General features: G+C 58.2%; 1 protein-coding gene across 7 annotated transcripts in view; it reads right to left on the reverse strand.

Moving 5' to 3' along the window:
• KDM2B (lysine demethylase 2B) overlaps positions 1–12,249 on the reverse strand; it is a 103,213-nt gene that overhangs the window by 61,256 nt on the left and 29,708 nt on the right. For 6 of the 7 annotated variants that reach the window (XM_036276334.1, XM_036276331.1, XM_036276335.1 and 3 more), the window contains exons 7-9: positions 8,059–8,152; positions 6,899–7,052; positions 323–438 (exon numbers count right to left, since the gene is read on the reverse strand). In XM_036276334.1, coding sequence (XP_036132227.1) covers positions 323–438; positions 6,899–7,052; positions 8,059–8,152 — 364 coding nt within the window. Of the gene's footprint in view, positions 1–322; positions 439–6,898; positions 7,053–8,058; positions 8,153–10,730; positions 10,788–12,249 lie in introns of those variants that run through there. The other variant, XM_036276336.1, reaches the window with a different exon arrangement.

Consider the following 12,249-nt stretch of genomic DNA (forward strand, 5'->3'; position numbering starts at 1 on the left):
ACTCCCTCTAATCCCGGCCCCACCTGAGGAGGAGGAGGAGGCAGGACGCCTGACATGTCAGGGTGCTTTTTCAAGAGACACTTCCTCTTCAGCAAGGGGGTTTTGGCTGCCACCAGCCTGGAGGTGAACAGAAACCCCCAGGGCTCTGGGAAGGGCTCCTGTGGTCACCCCCTGCCCTGAAGAAGCAGGACCCAGGCCCGGACGGAGGCAGGGAGCAGGAGGGAGGGGGCACTGCGGGGGACTTTGGAGTGACTTGTCCACACACGCCAGTCACAGCAGAGCTCAGGGGCACACCCACCCGGAGAGAAGGAAGCCACCTTACCCGCGTTCTGTCCTCGATCTCATAGATCCGCAGCTGCATGGGCACGTTAAAGCTGTGGAGGATGTTTCCGCCGAACACCAGAGAGTCTACAGGGGTGTAGACGGCATGGATCCAGCCTGGGGTGGGAAGGGAGAGACCAGGTCAGCCACCGACCCCACCTATGCCAGCGGGCGGGAAGGCGCAGGATGAGCACCCAGAGCCAGGGTGGAAGACGCTCGGGCCGCCCGATGCAGGAAGCCGGGCTCTGGCCAGCCTAGAGGACTCAGGCCGGCAGTTGGCTGGACCACTGCAGGCAGGGATGCTGGCTAGCTTAGGCTGGGTGGTGGGCCGCTGCAGACCAGCCCCCACCTGTTGAGGACCTTGATGACAAAGGCCTCCTTGTGCTGCTTGAGACCTGGCTGCGGCAGCCAACAGAGACGTGGGCCCTGTCCCCTCCCCTGCTGGCCGGAGGGAGCTGGAAACCCCTCATGCAGGCTGCTCAGATGTCCTTGAGCCTTTTCCTGGACATCCCAGGCCTGCCAGTCTCATGAGGGGTCACAAAGGATTACTCGGGGCCACAACGAAGAAGTGACATTTGGCCGGAGCTGCAGGATCGACATTTTCTCTGCCTGATTCCACTTTCTGCCAACAAAACACTCAAAGGCCAGTTTTCAGGCGGTGTCCCTAGCCACAGCGCACCTGTACCCCCACATCAGCCCTGCCCTCCAGGCCTTGAGCTGCTGACAAGTTGCTCTCCCGCTGCCGGCAGCTTTTTTTTTTCTTTATTGATTTTAGAGAGAGAGGAAGGGAGAGAGATAGAAACATGGATGAGAGAGAACATAGACTGGCCACCTCCTGCACGCCCCCCACTGGGGATCGGGCCCACAACCTGGGCATGTGCCCTGACTGGGGATCGAACTAGCAACCTCTTGGTGCAGGGTCAACGCTCAACCACTGAGCCACACCAGCCGGGCCCGCCTACAGCTCCTTAACAGCTTGGGGCACCTTGGGGCTTTTCCGTCTCCCTGAGCTCCTAGCCCAAAGCCCGACACAGTAAACATGAAAATGCTAATTGAGTGCTACCCTGGGCCAGGCGCTGGTCTAAGGGTTTAACAGGGCTTAACTCATTTAATTCTCCCCAAATCCCAAAAAAGTATATATTACATTCATCCCCAATTTACAGATGAGGAGGCTGAGGCGGAGCAAAGGAAAGTCATGAATCAGGACTGGAACCCAGGGAATCAGCCTCTGCTTGGTCCATAAAGGCCAAGGACAAAACCGAACTCTGACAGCGACTCTCCGACTGGCCAGATTCCAAGTGCCCGCTACACCTGCATGTGCTCCTGGCCACGGGAAGGGACAACGCAGAGCTCGGACACAGGTGGTCTCATGGTCCACTCCATACATGGATGCGGGAAGCGAGGCTGAGAGAGGCTAAGCCACTTGCTGAGTGAAGGCGCAGCTGGTGAGTGACAGCGCCTCCGTTTTCAACCGCCGCGCTGCACCATCACCACGTCAGAGGCTTAGCGCAGGCCTGCGAGTCCCAGGAGACAGGCCTGCAAATGGGGAGGGACAGAACCGCCAGGGAAACAAGACACGGAGGCAAAGGCGACAGGGAGAGGCGGAGACTCGCGGTGAAAGACACAGGATGAGCAGAGGGGACGGGGGACAGGCAGGGGCCAGCCGGGATCCCGAGCCAGGTGCTGAGGTCCCCTCCTCCCGCCCGCAGGGCTGTTCCAGCCTCTTCCCTGCCAGGAGCTGACACGCGCCAGCCCGGAGTCCTGGGCGGCCGCAGGCAGTCCCGGCTGCTGGGACAAAGCTGCCCCTGGGAGCCGAGCTCCAAGACCACAGGCTGCGGCCGGCAGCAGGACAGAGCTGGCGGCCTGGGGGAGGGCAGGAAAAGACCGCCAGCCGAGAGCACAGGCATGAAGGCTTTGAAGTCAGCTGGTTGTGCTGTGAGCTCCCTGCGTCCCCACCGTGAGGCCGAGGGAGCAGCTCTGCCCGCAGGTGTGCCCCTGTGGAGTCCCCTGGGCCTCCGACCCACCCCCTGACCCACCGCTGCCCACGGTGGCTTGGCCGCTGCAGTACTCTGAGAGCATGATGCCCACGGGAATCGCACTGACCTGCCTCGCCCTCCTCTCCTGGCAGGTGGGAACCTGACTTACACCTGTTGTCCTGATGCGTGAGCAGAGGGGACAGAAGAGAGGTGCTGCTTAGGGAAGCAGGGAACCTGTACTCCCAGTAAGACTCCCATTCCAGGGGTTCTAGAAGCTTCTACCCCTCTCCTTTACTCCCCAGGGCCGCACAGGTGGGCCAGGCAGCCTCCCCTGGGTTAGGGTCGCTGCTGAGTCCCTCCCCTGTGCCCTCCCAGGTCTGCTTCACTACTTCAATGATTCCCTCCAGGAGAACCAGCGAGGGGAAATAATACTGTTCATAAAGCCCATCCACACCCCCACCCCGTGGCATCTCCTTGGCCACACCCCAGGAGGCAGGAGACGCAGGTGTCCCGGGCTGATGACTGGGCCGGGGAGGCGGGCATTGGCTCCTGCTCCCAGGCCAGAACCACCGATGACATGAAGGCAACACTGGAGGCTACTCAGGCCAAGCGACAAGGGACAGATGCAGTCACGGAAGGAAAGCAGGAGACTCGCAGAACCTGACGGTGTTCTCTGGGACCCGAGGGAGCCGAGGAGGACAGCAGGGGCACACGGAGCCTCCTCCACAGGTTAGATGCTCAGAATCGGGAACACCCAAAGCACCTCCCACCCGCATGTGTCTCTGTGGCTGCTGCAGGAGTAAAACCTAAGGTCACAGAACTCAGGGGCACCTCACAGAGGCCCACGACCTGCTTCCTTCACCAGCATCGACTGACCCCCATGCTGGGCCAGGCCCAAGTTGGCCACGATGGAGCGTGGATGGCCTCTCTTCTCTGGGTCCAAACTGGCAGGCCACGGGATGCACCAGGGCCCAGGGGTGTGTTTAGTTTGACTCACCCACGTACAAAAATGGGGGAAATTCACACAATGATCTGAATTGCTTCCTCCTCGAGAAAAATGAGAAGATGGGCCCACCAGGCCCCACTCCCACCCGGGCCTTAACTGGCTGGAACTAAGCAGCAATTGCCCAGTTTCCACAGTCCCACCACCCCCTGCCTCACCTCCAGACTGCGTCATTGCCACCCTGTCCCTGCCCTGGACCCATTTCACAGGTGGGTCATCAGAGGCCCAAGTCAGCTTGCACTAATAAGTAGGTACGGGTTACTTTCTCAGACTTGCCCGGGTCTAAGAAACATCTGCAGCTACCATGAATCTTGGTCTTGGGTAGTGCTTACTATAAAGCAAAAGTGGGAAATACTTTCAGGCCAGCCCAAGTCACTGACCCCAGGGTCCTTCCGAGGTTTCTATACTGGACTCCGCCATCCTGGCAGCTCCCGGGCTGGACACGTATTCAGGACAGAGGGAATCTGTCTCATATCCTTCCCAGCACCTTCCAGACTGCCAAGTGGACCCTTGAGAAAGCCTATTAAATGAGCAAATAATTCTCCCAAAGTCATACGGCTGAGACAGGGGAACCACATCTTGAATCTGCCGACTCCTCGGCTAGCAGGCAACCAGGTGAGCTCTGTGACAGCACACACCTGGGTTCTCACCCTGCCCTGTCACTTATTAACAGTGTGACCTTGGGCTAATCTGTTCACCTCTCTGGGCCTCAGGAACTTTCTTTATTTAAAAAAGGGGGGGGGGGTGTTTACTTACTTGTTTGCAGTGAATACAAAAATATAAAATATTTGTTGTCCAGCAGTACATTTTTTTACTATTAACTACAGTTCACCCGGACAGGTGCAGCCAGAGGGGTAGGCCAAGCCCATGAATGAAGATGGTGTAAATTTTCATGAACTCAACCCTATCAAATTTAAAGTGCTGTCTTTTATTCTGAAATTATGTACTGCCACGATTTTTAGTGTCAGAATAGTCTTCCTTTCATGAAACACCAGCAAAAGTAGATTCTGGGTTGGTTTTTTAGATTAACGTCCACTGCCTTGCCCAACCCGTATGGTTCAGTGGTTGAGCGTCGACCCAGACACCAAGAGGTCGCCGGTTTGATTCCCAGTCAGGGCACGTGCCCAGGTTGTGGGCCTGATCCCCAGTGGGGGGCATGCAGGAGGCGGCCAATCAATGTTCTCTCTCACTGATGTTTCTATCTCTCTCTCCCTTCCTCTCTCTCTAAAAAGAAATCAATAAAGAAAAAGTAAATTAACGTCCACCTCTAGCAAAACTACAAGTTAGTAACTTTGTATCAGCTCTCAAGAATTTTCTTTTAATTTCATTGGTCCATGAAATCAATGCCTAGGAACCTCATGTGCCCCCCCGCCTCTGAGAAGGTGACAAATTCCAACGGTCCCTTTTTTTTCTTTCCTCACCTGAGGATATTTTTCCATTTATCTTCAGGTAGAGAGAGAGGGAAAGAAAGGGAAAGAGAGAGAGAGAAACATTGATATGAAAGGGACACACTGACTGGGTGCCTCCCGCAGGACACTGACCGGGGCCGGGGACCAACCGCAACCAAGGTATGTGCCCTTGGCCAGAATTGAACCCGCGACCCATTGGTCCACGCGCCGACACTCTACCACTGAGCCAAACCAACCAGGGCTCCAACTGTCTCTTTTTTTTACTTCCCAAAAATTCAGAAAAAAATGTGTCTCACTCAGGATGCTTAGGGCCCGACGTCTTGGCCTGCTTGTGGCCGTTCAAATGTACTTCCTGCCCTCAGCCGTCACACCCCTGCTATGGCTCAGATGCTGCTTCTCCAGACCTTTTTCAACTTGCTTCCTTCACCAAAATTAACACACTCCCATCCCCGTTTGGGGGGAAAGCGATGAGCCACCTCCCAACTCTGCATAAGACCCGGAGAGAAGACCGGCCCTCCCAGGGCCATGCGGAGGCATGCACTCAGGGGACAGGGTTGGGAGGGATCCTGAGGGTCTAAGTTCAGCCCCACAACTGCCCCCATTGTAGTGATGGGACAGCTAAGGTGCAGACAGGGGAAGAGACCAGCCCGAGGTCATAGAGGGTCAGCAAGGCCAAAAGCAAGCCAGAGTTCCTTTGAATCCACCAGGGCCAATCCTCGAACACCTATCGAATGGCCTGAACACTTTAGAAGGGTACCCCCTCCTTCCGGGTTCTCCATGCCACATCTACCAGGGTTCCCACCGTAAATGCTGCCACCGACTCAATCCCTTCCTGTCTCGAGCAGGGGGACCTCCCTTCCCTGAGCCAGACAGTTCCGAGGGTGGACCTGGAGCCATGGAAACCAAGTCACCCCCACTAAACCTCCAAATCCCAAATTTCCCTAATAGGAAAGTCTCCACCTTCTGTCCAACTTTCTAGACAAGCCCAGGTGTGCAGACCCCATCCCCACGGTGGGAACTGCTACCACATCTACCCCCACCTCACCTGAAATCATACACTGGTGCTTGATGTCCAGACCCAAGGTCAGCTTCCAGCCCGATGGTGAGAAACTGAAGTATTACCCAGCTTCTCCATCCAGTGGCTCTTAGGAGCCTCAAAGGATACCTCTGTCCTAAGGTCCAACCGTCTACTCAGTGGCTAATGCCCTGCAGGTTCCTTGACCCAACCATATATAGCCTCTACTTGTATACCTCTGGTGACAGGGAGCTGACTACCTAGCAGAACAAGCCATTCCAATACCATCTGCCTGTACTTCCCTATCCAGGATACGATCCTCCAATTGGCGGACTATGTCACCATCCACTTTCACTTCCCCGGGGCAAAACAACCCAATTCCTCCTTCAGATTCACCTCATCTGACGTGGTACACAGACTCCTCTCTCTCCTCGGCAACTTACCCTCTAAAGCATAAACCAGTGACCCAGCCTATAACTGACCAAAAGCCCTCAGTCCAACTCCAAATAGCTGTAGGCAAGAAGGTCTTCACTCACTCGGCCCGCACAACCACCCGGGGAAGTCTGAGTCCCATTATACAGATAAGAACACTGAGCCTCAGAGGTTAAGTCACTTCCGTGAAGACACCGCTTCTTGTAAGAAGAGAACCCGGAATTTGAACTAAGGCCATACAGTCTGGGTCCAGGGCCAGTGCTCTTAATTACTACCCTCCGCTGCAGCTGTGGAGTTAATTTTGGTTTGGGAGCGGGGAGTCCAAGTTCCAGAGTTCTGCTGTTGCCAGTTGCATCTCAGCTTGTTCTGCAGAAAGGAGGCTGCCACTCTGGGTCCTCCCCCAGCGACCTAGGCTTTGGGGCACCCCGGGAGAACTCCTGCCCCCAGGCTCTGCCCCTCCCCGGGGAAAACCTACACCCTCTCCACAGGACCATCCGGTCACCTGGAAGTCTTCGGCAGGAAGTCCTGGGGAAGGCATTCAAACCTCCCCTGGGGGAGGCCCCAGGCGGTCTCCCAGGAGAGAATTCTGGCCCACGGTGGGGAGCTACAGGTTAGATGTGACAAGGAAGCTTCTCAAGGACGGCCAAGGGCCAGCGGGCTCAGAGAGACCCAGCTGCTGGGCCTAAAACCCTGCAGGGACAGAGGGACACGCGGACTTCGCGCCAGCCTCGCTGGAACCTACCGGAAGGGATGAAAAACGTGTAGCCCTGTTTCAGCTCAATTCTTTGGCAGCGCTCCACGCGGTCTCCCAGGAAGATGTCACTCTGCTTGCCTGACAGCACCCACTCTTCGTACAGTGCCAAGTTGTGCAGGGTTGGAGGAATCAGCCAAAAGATCTTGGGAGGAAAAGGAGGCAGTGAGCTGAAGGTCCAGGCCAAGTCTGACTTCCTCCAGGCTCTGCCACAGCCCACGGAGACAGTCCCACCTGTCTGGGAGGGGGAGGAGTGGGGAATCCCTCTGGGACCGGGCCCAGCAGGTCTCTAGGCGGCAGGGAGGGCTGTGCCGCCCTCCTGGGGTGTCCTTCTCAGGCCTTTAGGGAATCTCTGTTCCAGATCAAACACCACGATGGGAAGCCTTCCTGGACCCCATGGAACATTCTTTCTCCGCAGCCACAGGCTTGTCGGGAAGGTGGGGGAAGGAGAGGAAGGGCAATTTCCGAAGTCGTATGATAAAACGGCCCAATAAATAAACCCAGCTTATGCTGACTCTGGAGCAAGAGGAAAAACATCTGGAACCAAGCGGGTGACTTCTTAGCCGGAATTTCCTCCAACAGGTTTGGTTAAAACAAGCACACACGGAGACCAAAGGAGCAGGGGCAGCAAGTACTTTCAGGGAGTGCCCACGTCCCTGCAGGCCGCCTACACCCTCGTGGGGACGTTCCCAGACGCAAACACAGCAGGAGCATCCTGAGCGCCCGCCCCATAGGGCCTTCCTCTGGGTGACGTTTGTCCCTGATGTAAAATGTTCCTGCAGGCAGGTGATTCTGGCAACCAGAGCTTCACGTTAAAAGGTCTCAGTGCTGGAGCTGAACTACACTCAAGGCAAATGAATGCTGAAGGCTCCTGGGAGCCAAATCTGGGGTTCCAATCTGGCCAAAAGGGCTTAGGGCGCTGGACTGAGTGAGCAAGTATGAACAGGTGACCGATGTGATGCAAAAGAGGTGACCTTGATCCTTCCCTCCAGAAGAAGACAAGAGTGAGGAGGCGGCCTCAGGGGGACCAACAGGCCTTAAAAGTGCTCACAGAGCAGAGGCTGGCTGGGGGGGCGGGGCAGTGAGCAAGCCCCACCATGCACAAACGCCAGCAGACGTACCCAGAGTGGAAGAGATTCAATTCAACTCACCTTCCCACCCCGGAAAACATGGTACCAAACAGAAGTGCCTCCAAAGTCGATGTGGAAGTCAGTGAAACAACCTTTCACGCTCATCAGACAGTACCTGCAGCACAGAACAGGGGAGCAGAAAAACAATTCAACACCTGGATCACAGGAGGTGAGAAGACAGCGTCGGAGATGCCTGACCTGCTGCCCTTTTATAAACGCTGACACTGGGGAATTTTTTTCTCTTTTCTTCTTTTTTTGAAACCCAAATCAAATGGGAGTTCCCCGTGGGGGAAGCCCCTGTGATCAGGTGACCAATCTCCAGCATTGGCCACCCGCCTCCTCAAGGCTGGGGGAGGCACTTTTGTTTTCGGGTTCCCACAGGAGAGTTGGCAACCCACAGGCCACTTGGGTGCTTCCTCGCAGGTTTCTGCTCTTGCCTCACCCATGTTCCTACCCAAATAAGAGTCTTTCTTTCTGCTCCTTTGAAGCTCCTCTACCTACAGCTCTCCCGAGCTGCCAGGCCCCTCTGCAGCTGCTGGGCCCCCAGGAATTCAGTTGTAAACCACCTGCATAGCTTGCCGATTAACGATCCCCGTTCATCTCTACATTCACTCAACAATCACTTCCTGAGAGCCTACCAGCGCCCCAGCCCAGAGCTAGGCACTCAGAGGAATGCGCAAGACCCCTGCCCGTCAGGACCGGATGCTCTTGGAGGGCTGCACAGGAAAAGTCACGCAGCAAGACCAACTGCAGCTGACTTCGAAGTAAACCAAGCAGCTGCAAGTCGGGGGTACCCACCACGCATCACTCCGCGGAGATGAAATGTCCAGAGGAGGCAAAGCTACAGAGACAGAGTAGATACGTGGTGGCCAGGGTCTGGGGGTGACTGCTAAAGGGTAGCGTTCCACTTGGGGGTGATGAAAATGTTCCAAAATAGATTGTGGTTGCACAACTCCGTAAACATAACTAAAAGCCACTGAACTGTACAGTTTAAATGGACTGGTATGTGAATAGTATCTCAATAAAGCTGCTAAAAAAAAAAGTAACGTGATTAAGAGAAGGGGGGGTGGCGAACAGGCAGAGGGGGAGGAAAAAGGGGAGAAGCTGGGCTTTAGAGGCTTGGGTGGGGGAGTGCATTCAGGAGAAGGAACCCTTCAGAACCCCTTCTGAGCCTTCCTTCCAGGAAGGCCTCCCTCCCACCTCCCTGAACATGTTGCCCTCCTAGAGGGAGGCAGTGCTTAAGGAGGAGGGAGAGCGGAGCAGGCTCCCAAGTCCAGACCTGGCAGACAGCAGTGCCAGGGTCCCCTCCTCCCCCCACCCCCTCTTCTTACAAGTCACCAGAAACACGGATGGGGCAGCCTCCCCAGGGCTCATGCCCACGCATCTTGGCACCTCCTGAGGGTCCACGCGCACATACGTACCCCGCTGGCTCCCCCCACCCCCAGCACTTCGCTTTTCCAGGGTTTGGGGAAGAGGGGAGGAATGGGGCGGGGACAGGCAGGGAGGAGCCAGCGCGGAGCTGCGTGGAGATAATAGAGGGCAGGGCTGAGCTGGTTAGGAGGCTGGAGAGCTCCAAGCGCCCCCTCCCTCTGGCTGCCTTTTGCACCTCACATTCAGGTGGACCAGGGGCTCAGGGCTGGCAGTATGCAGGCAGCATGCTGCGTCCCTCATCAGGATAGGCTGGAAGGAGCCTTAAGCATGTGTCTGCAGGAGGCTGACAAATCAGAAGGCCTTCCCGCACATCAGAGCCCGCTGCCTAGCAACCCCATCGGAGGGGTGCAGTGGACAGCACAGGACACAGCCCTGTCAGGAAGACAGGCGCAGGCTGCCGTGCTGCCTCTGGGGTTGTTAAAGTCCCAGCTCGGGACTCCAGCTCCACACCCTCCCGCGTCTGCCCAGCCTCAGCCATGTCCCCACTCTGAAGGCCGGGGTGAGCCTCTTCTCCCCAAAGAACTGGGGGAGGGGGCGTCTGAAGCCCTAACCCCCACCACCACCACCAAACCACCCCAGGGTCCACACTGGCCTCTTTTCTCTAAGCACCATTTCAAAATATTAGTCCTCATTTTCCTAAAACCACCTCTTCCTCTCGGTTTTTTTCTTTTCTTTCTTTTTTTTTTTCAATCTAACCTTGGTTTGCACCCCCTCCAAGCCTCAGCAGAACAGTGTGAGAAAAACAATTCAAGTGTTCGTGAGGTGGAGCAGGAGACACACTTCCTTCGCTCCGCAGCTGGACACCCACCCAGGTGCCCGCACAGGGGAGGCAGAGGCGGCAGCTTGGCTCTTGGGCTCCAGGCCTGCCTGGCCACACTGCCCACCCCGCCCACCTCCCGCCCCCAGCCCCAACCTCCCTGCGGGGTGCGGGAAAAGTTCTCCAAGTTGAGTGTGTGTCTGAGCCGCCCTCCCAATCACCCTCCAACATCCTCTGAGGCTCCTCTGAGCTTGGGGACACCACTTCCAGACCCGTCTGTCCTGGAGAGGCCCCTCCTCCCCTGTCCCTCATTTCCTGGCCGCCAGGCCTGGGGCCCCCCTCCCGCCTCTCAACTGCACGCCTTAGGGCGGCCCTGGCCGTGACAGGGCGGCTTTGTGCGGGTCCCTGCAGCCGCCACTCCGCCGGCCCGCCCGCGCCCCGAGCTCATTCCGGGTCTCCCCCCACTCCTGCTCCCGCCGCTCTGGCGTGACGTCTTTGCACTGACCTCTACAGCTTCCTCTTCCAAAGCACACCGCAGTCACATGGGCACCCCGGCTCGGTGCCACGGCGGCCAAGCTCTCCCTGCGGCTGGCCAGCCGGCCTGGCTTCCGCCTCTGCCGCCCCTGCTGGAAAGCCTCGCCCCTTGACCCCCCAAGCCCGGCGGCCTCTGTGTCAGAGGGCACCCTCCGAGCTGGAGGCTGACAACCAGGAGCCCCCAGAGCTAAGCCTCCACAGGGTTCCCGCCTCCCAGGGCTGGCTGGGGAGGAGCTTGGCGGAGGGGGTGCTGCACCTGCCGCACCAACTTTAGGGTGCAGTCTGGGGTCTGGGGAGGCGGGGCGGCCTCACCCCACCCAGAGCCCTCCAACTTCGCAAAACTCCCCCCGCGGCACAGGAAGCGCCCCCTCGGGCAAAGGTCCGGCGCGGGGACCTGGGGACCTGGCAGCGGGCGACGGGCTGGAGGCGCCGACGCGCACTCGCTACACTTCCACGCAGCGCCGGGAGACACAAAGGCTGCTCCGCGACGCCAGGCTCGCCCGCGGACGGGAGGCCACCCCACCCCGCCCGGCGCGCCCCGAAGGAGCGGGACGCGGGGCAGCCCCTGGCCGGCCGGGATCGGCGCGGGGACAGCCGCCCGGCCCCGCCCGGCCCCGCCCGGCGCGCCCGCGGTTACCCTCGGCGGAGGCGGCGCAACTCCCGGGCGTCCCCTTGGGTGGCGGAGGCTCGACGCGCGCCCGGCCCTGGCCGCGCGAGCCGAGCCCCCTCCACGGCGCTGCCAGGGACCCGGCCGAGGACCTGGAGCCCCCGCTCGCTTCCTTCCTTCCTCGGGAAGCCGGGCGCAGCCTGCGCTCATCCCCGCTGAAACTGAACACCGGCGCGGCGCGGCTGCCGCCAAGGAGGCGGAGGGAGGCCGCGGTGACAGGGAAGCGCGCGGGCCAGCGCCAGGGGACGCCGCCGCCGCCCGCGGCCGCCCCCTCACCCCGGCCGGGCGGCAGCGCCCGGGCAGCTCCACCCGCCCCGCTGTACCGGAACCCCCCGCACCCCGATTCCAAGCAGCGTGGACTCCGTCCTGCAGCTGGAGGTGCCGGCCCAGCAAAGCCACTTTCTGTAAACGTACCCATGCGGGCACAGCTAGAGAAATAACCAGGGCTCGGGGTTGGAAGGGGGTCAGACCCAGGGTATGGCAGACCACAGCCCAGGGATGCAGCACTGGCCCTAAGACAGACAAGCTGTGTGACCTTGGACAACTTACTTCCCCTCTCTAAGCCATTTCCTCATCCTAACGGCAGGGAGGTGACCTGAAGTTCAACTCTGCATTCTAAGATGCTTTTCTGCTGCCCCTCCCCCTGCCTCAGTAGCTCCATAACCCTACATCATAGAGTTATTGTGGGAATTCACTGAGATGAATACATATGAGCACATACCTGGCGCTAGGATACTTTGATTATTTAATACAATTTTCACAACCACCCACGAGATCACTCCCAGGCTTGTCCCCACTTTACAGATGAGAAAGCAGAGGCTCA

This window comes from Molossus molossus, unplaced genomic scaffold (assembly GCF_014108415.1).
Source record: "Molossus molossus isolate mMolMol1 unplaced genomic scaffold, mMolMol1.p scaffold_m16_p_22, whole genome shotgun sequence".
In the NCBI taxonomy this organism is placed as follows: Eukaryota; Metazoa; Chordata; class Mammalia; order Chiroptera; family Molossidae; genus Molossus; species Molossus molossus.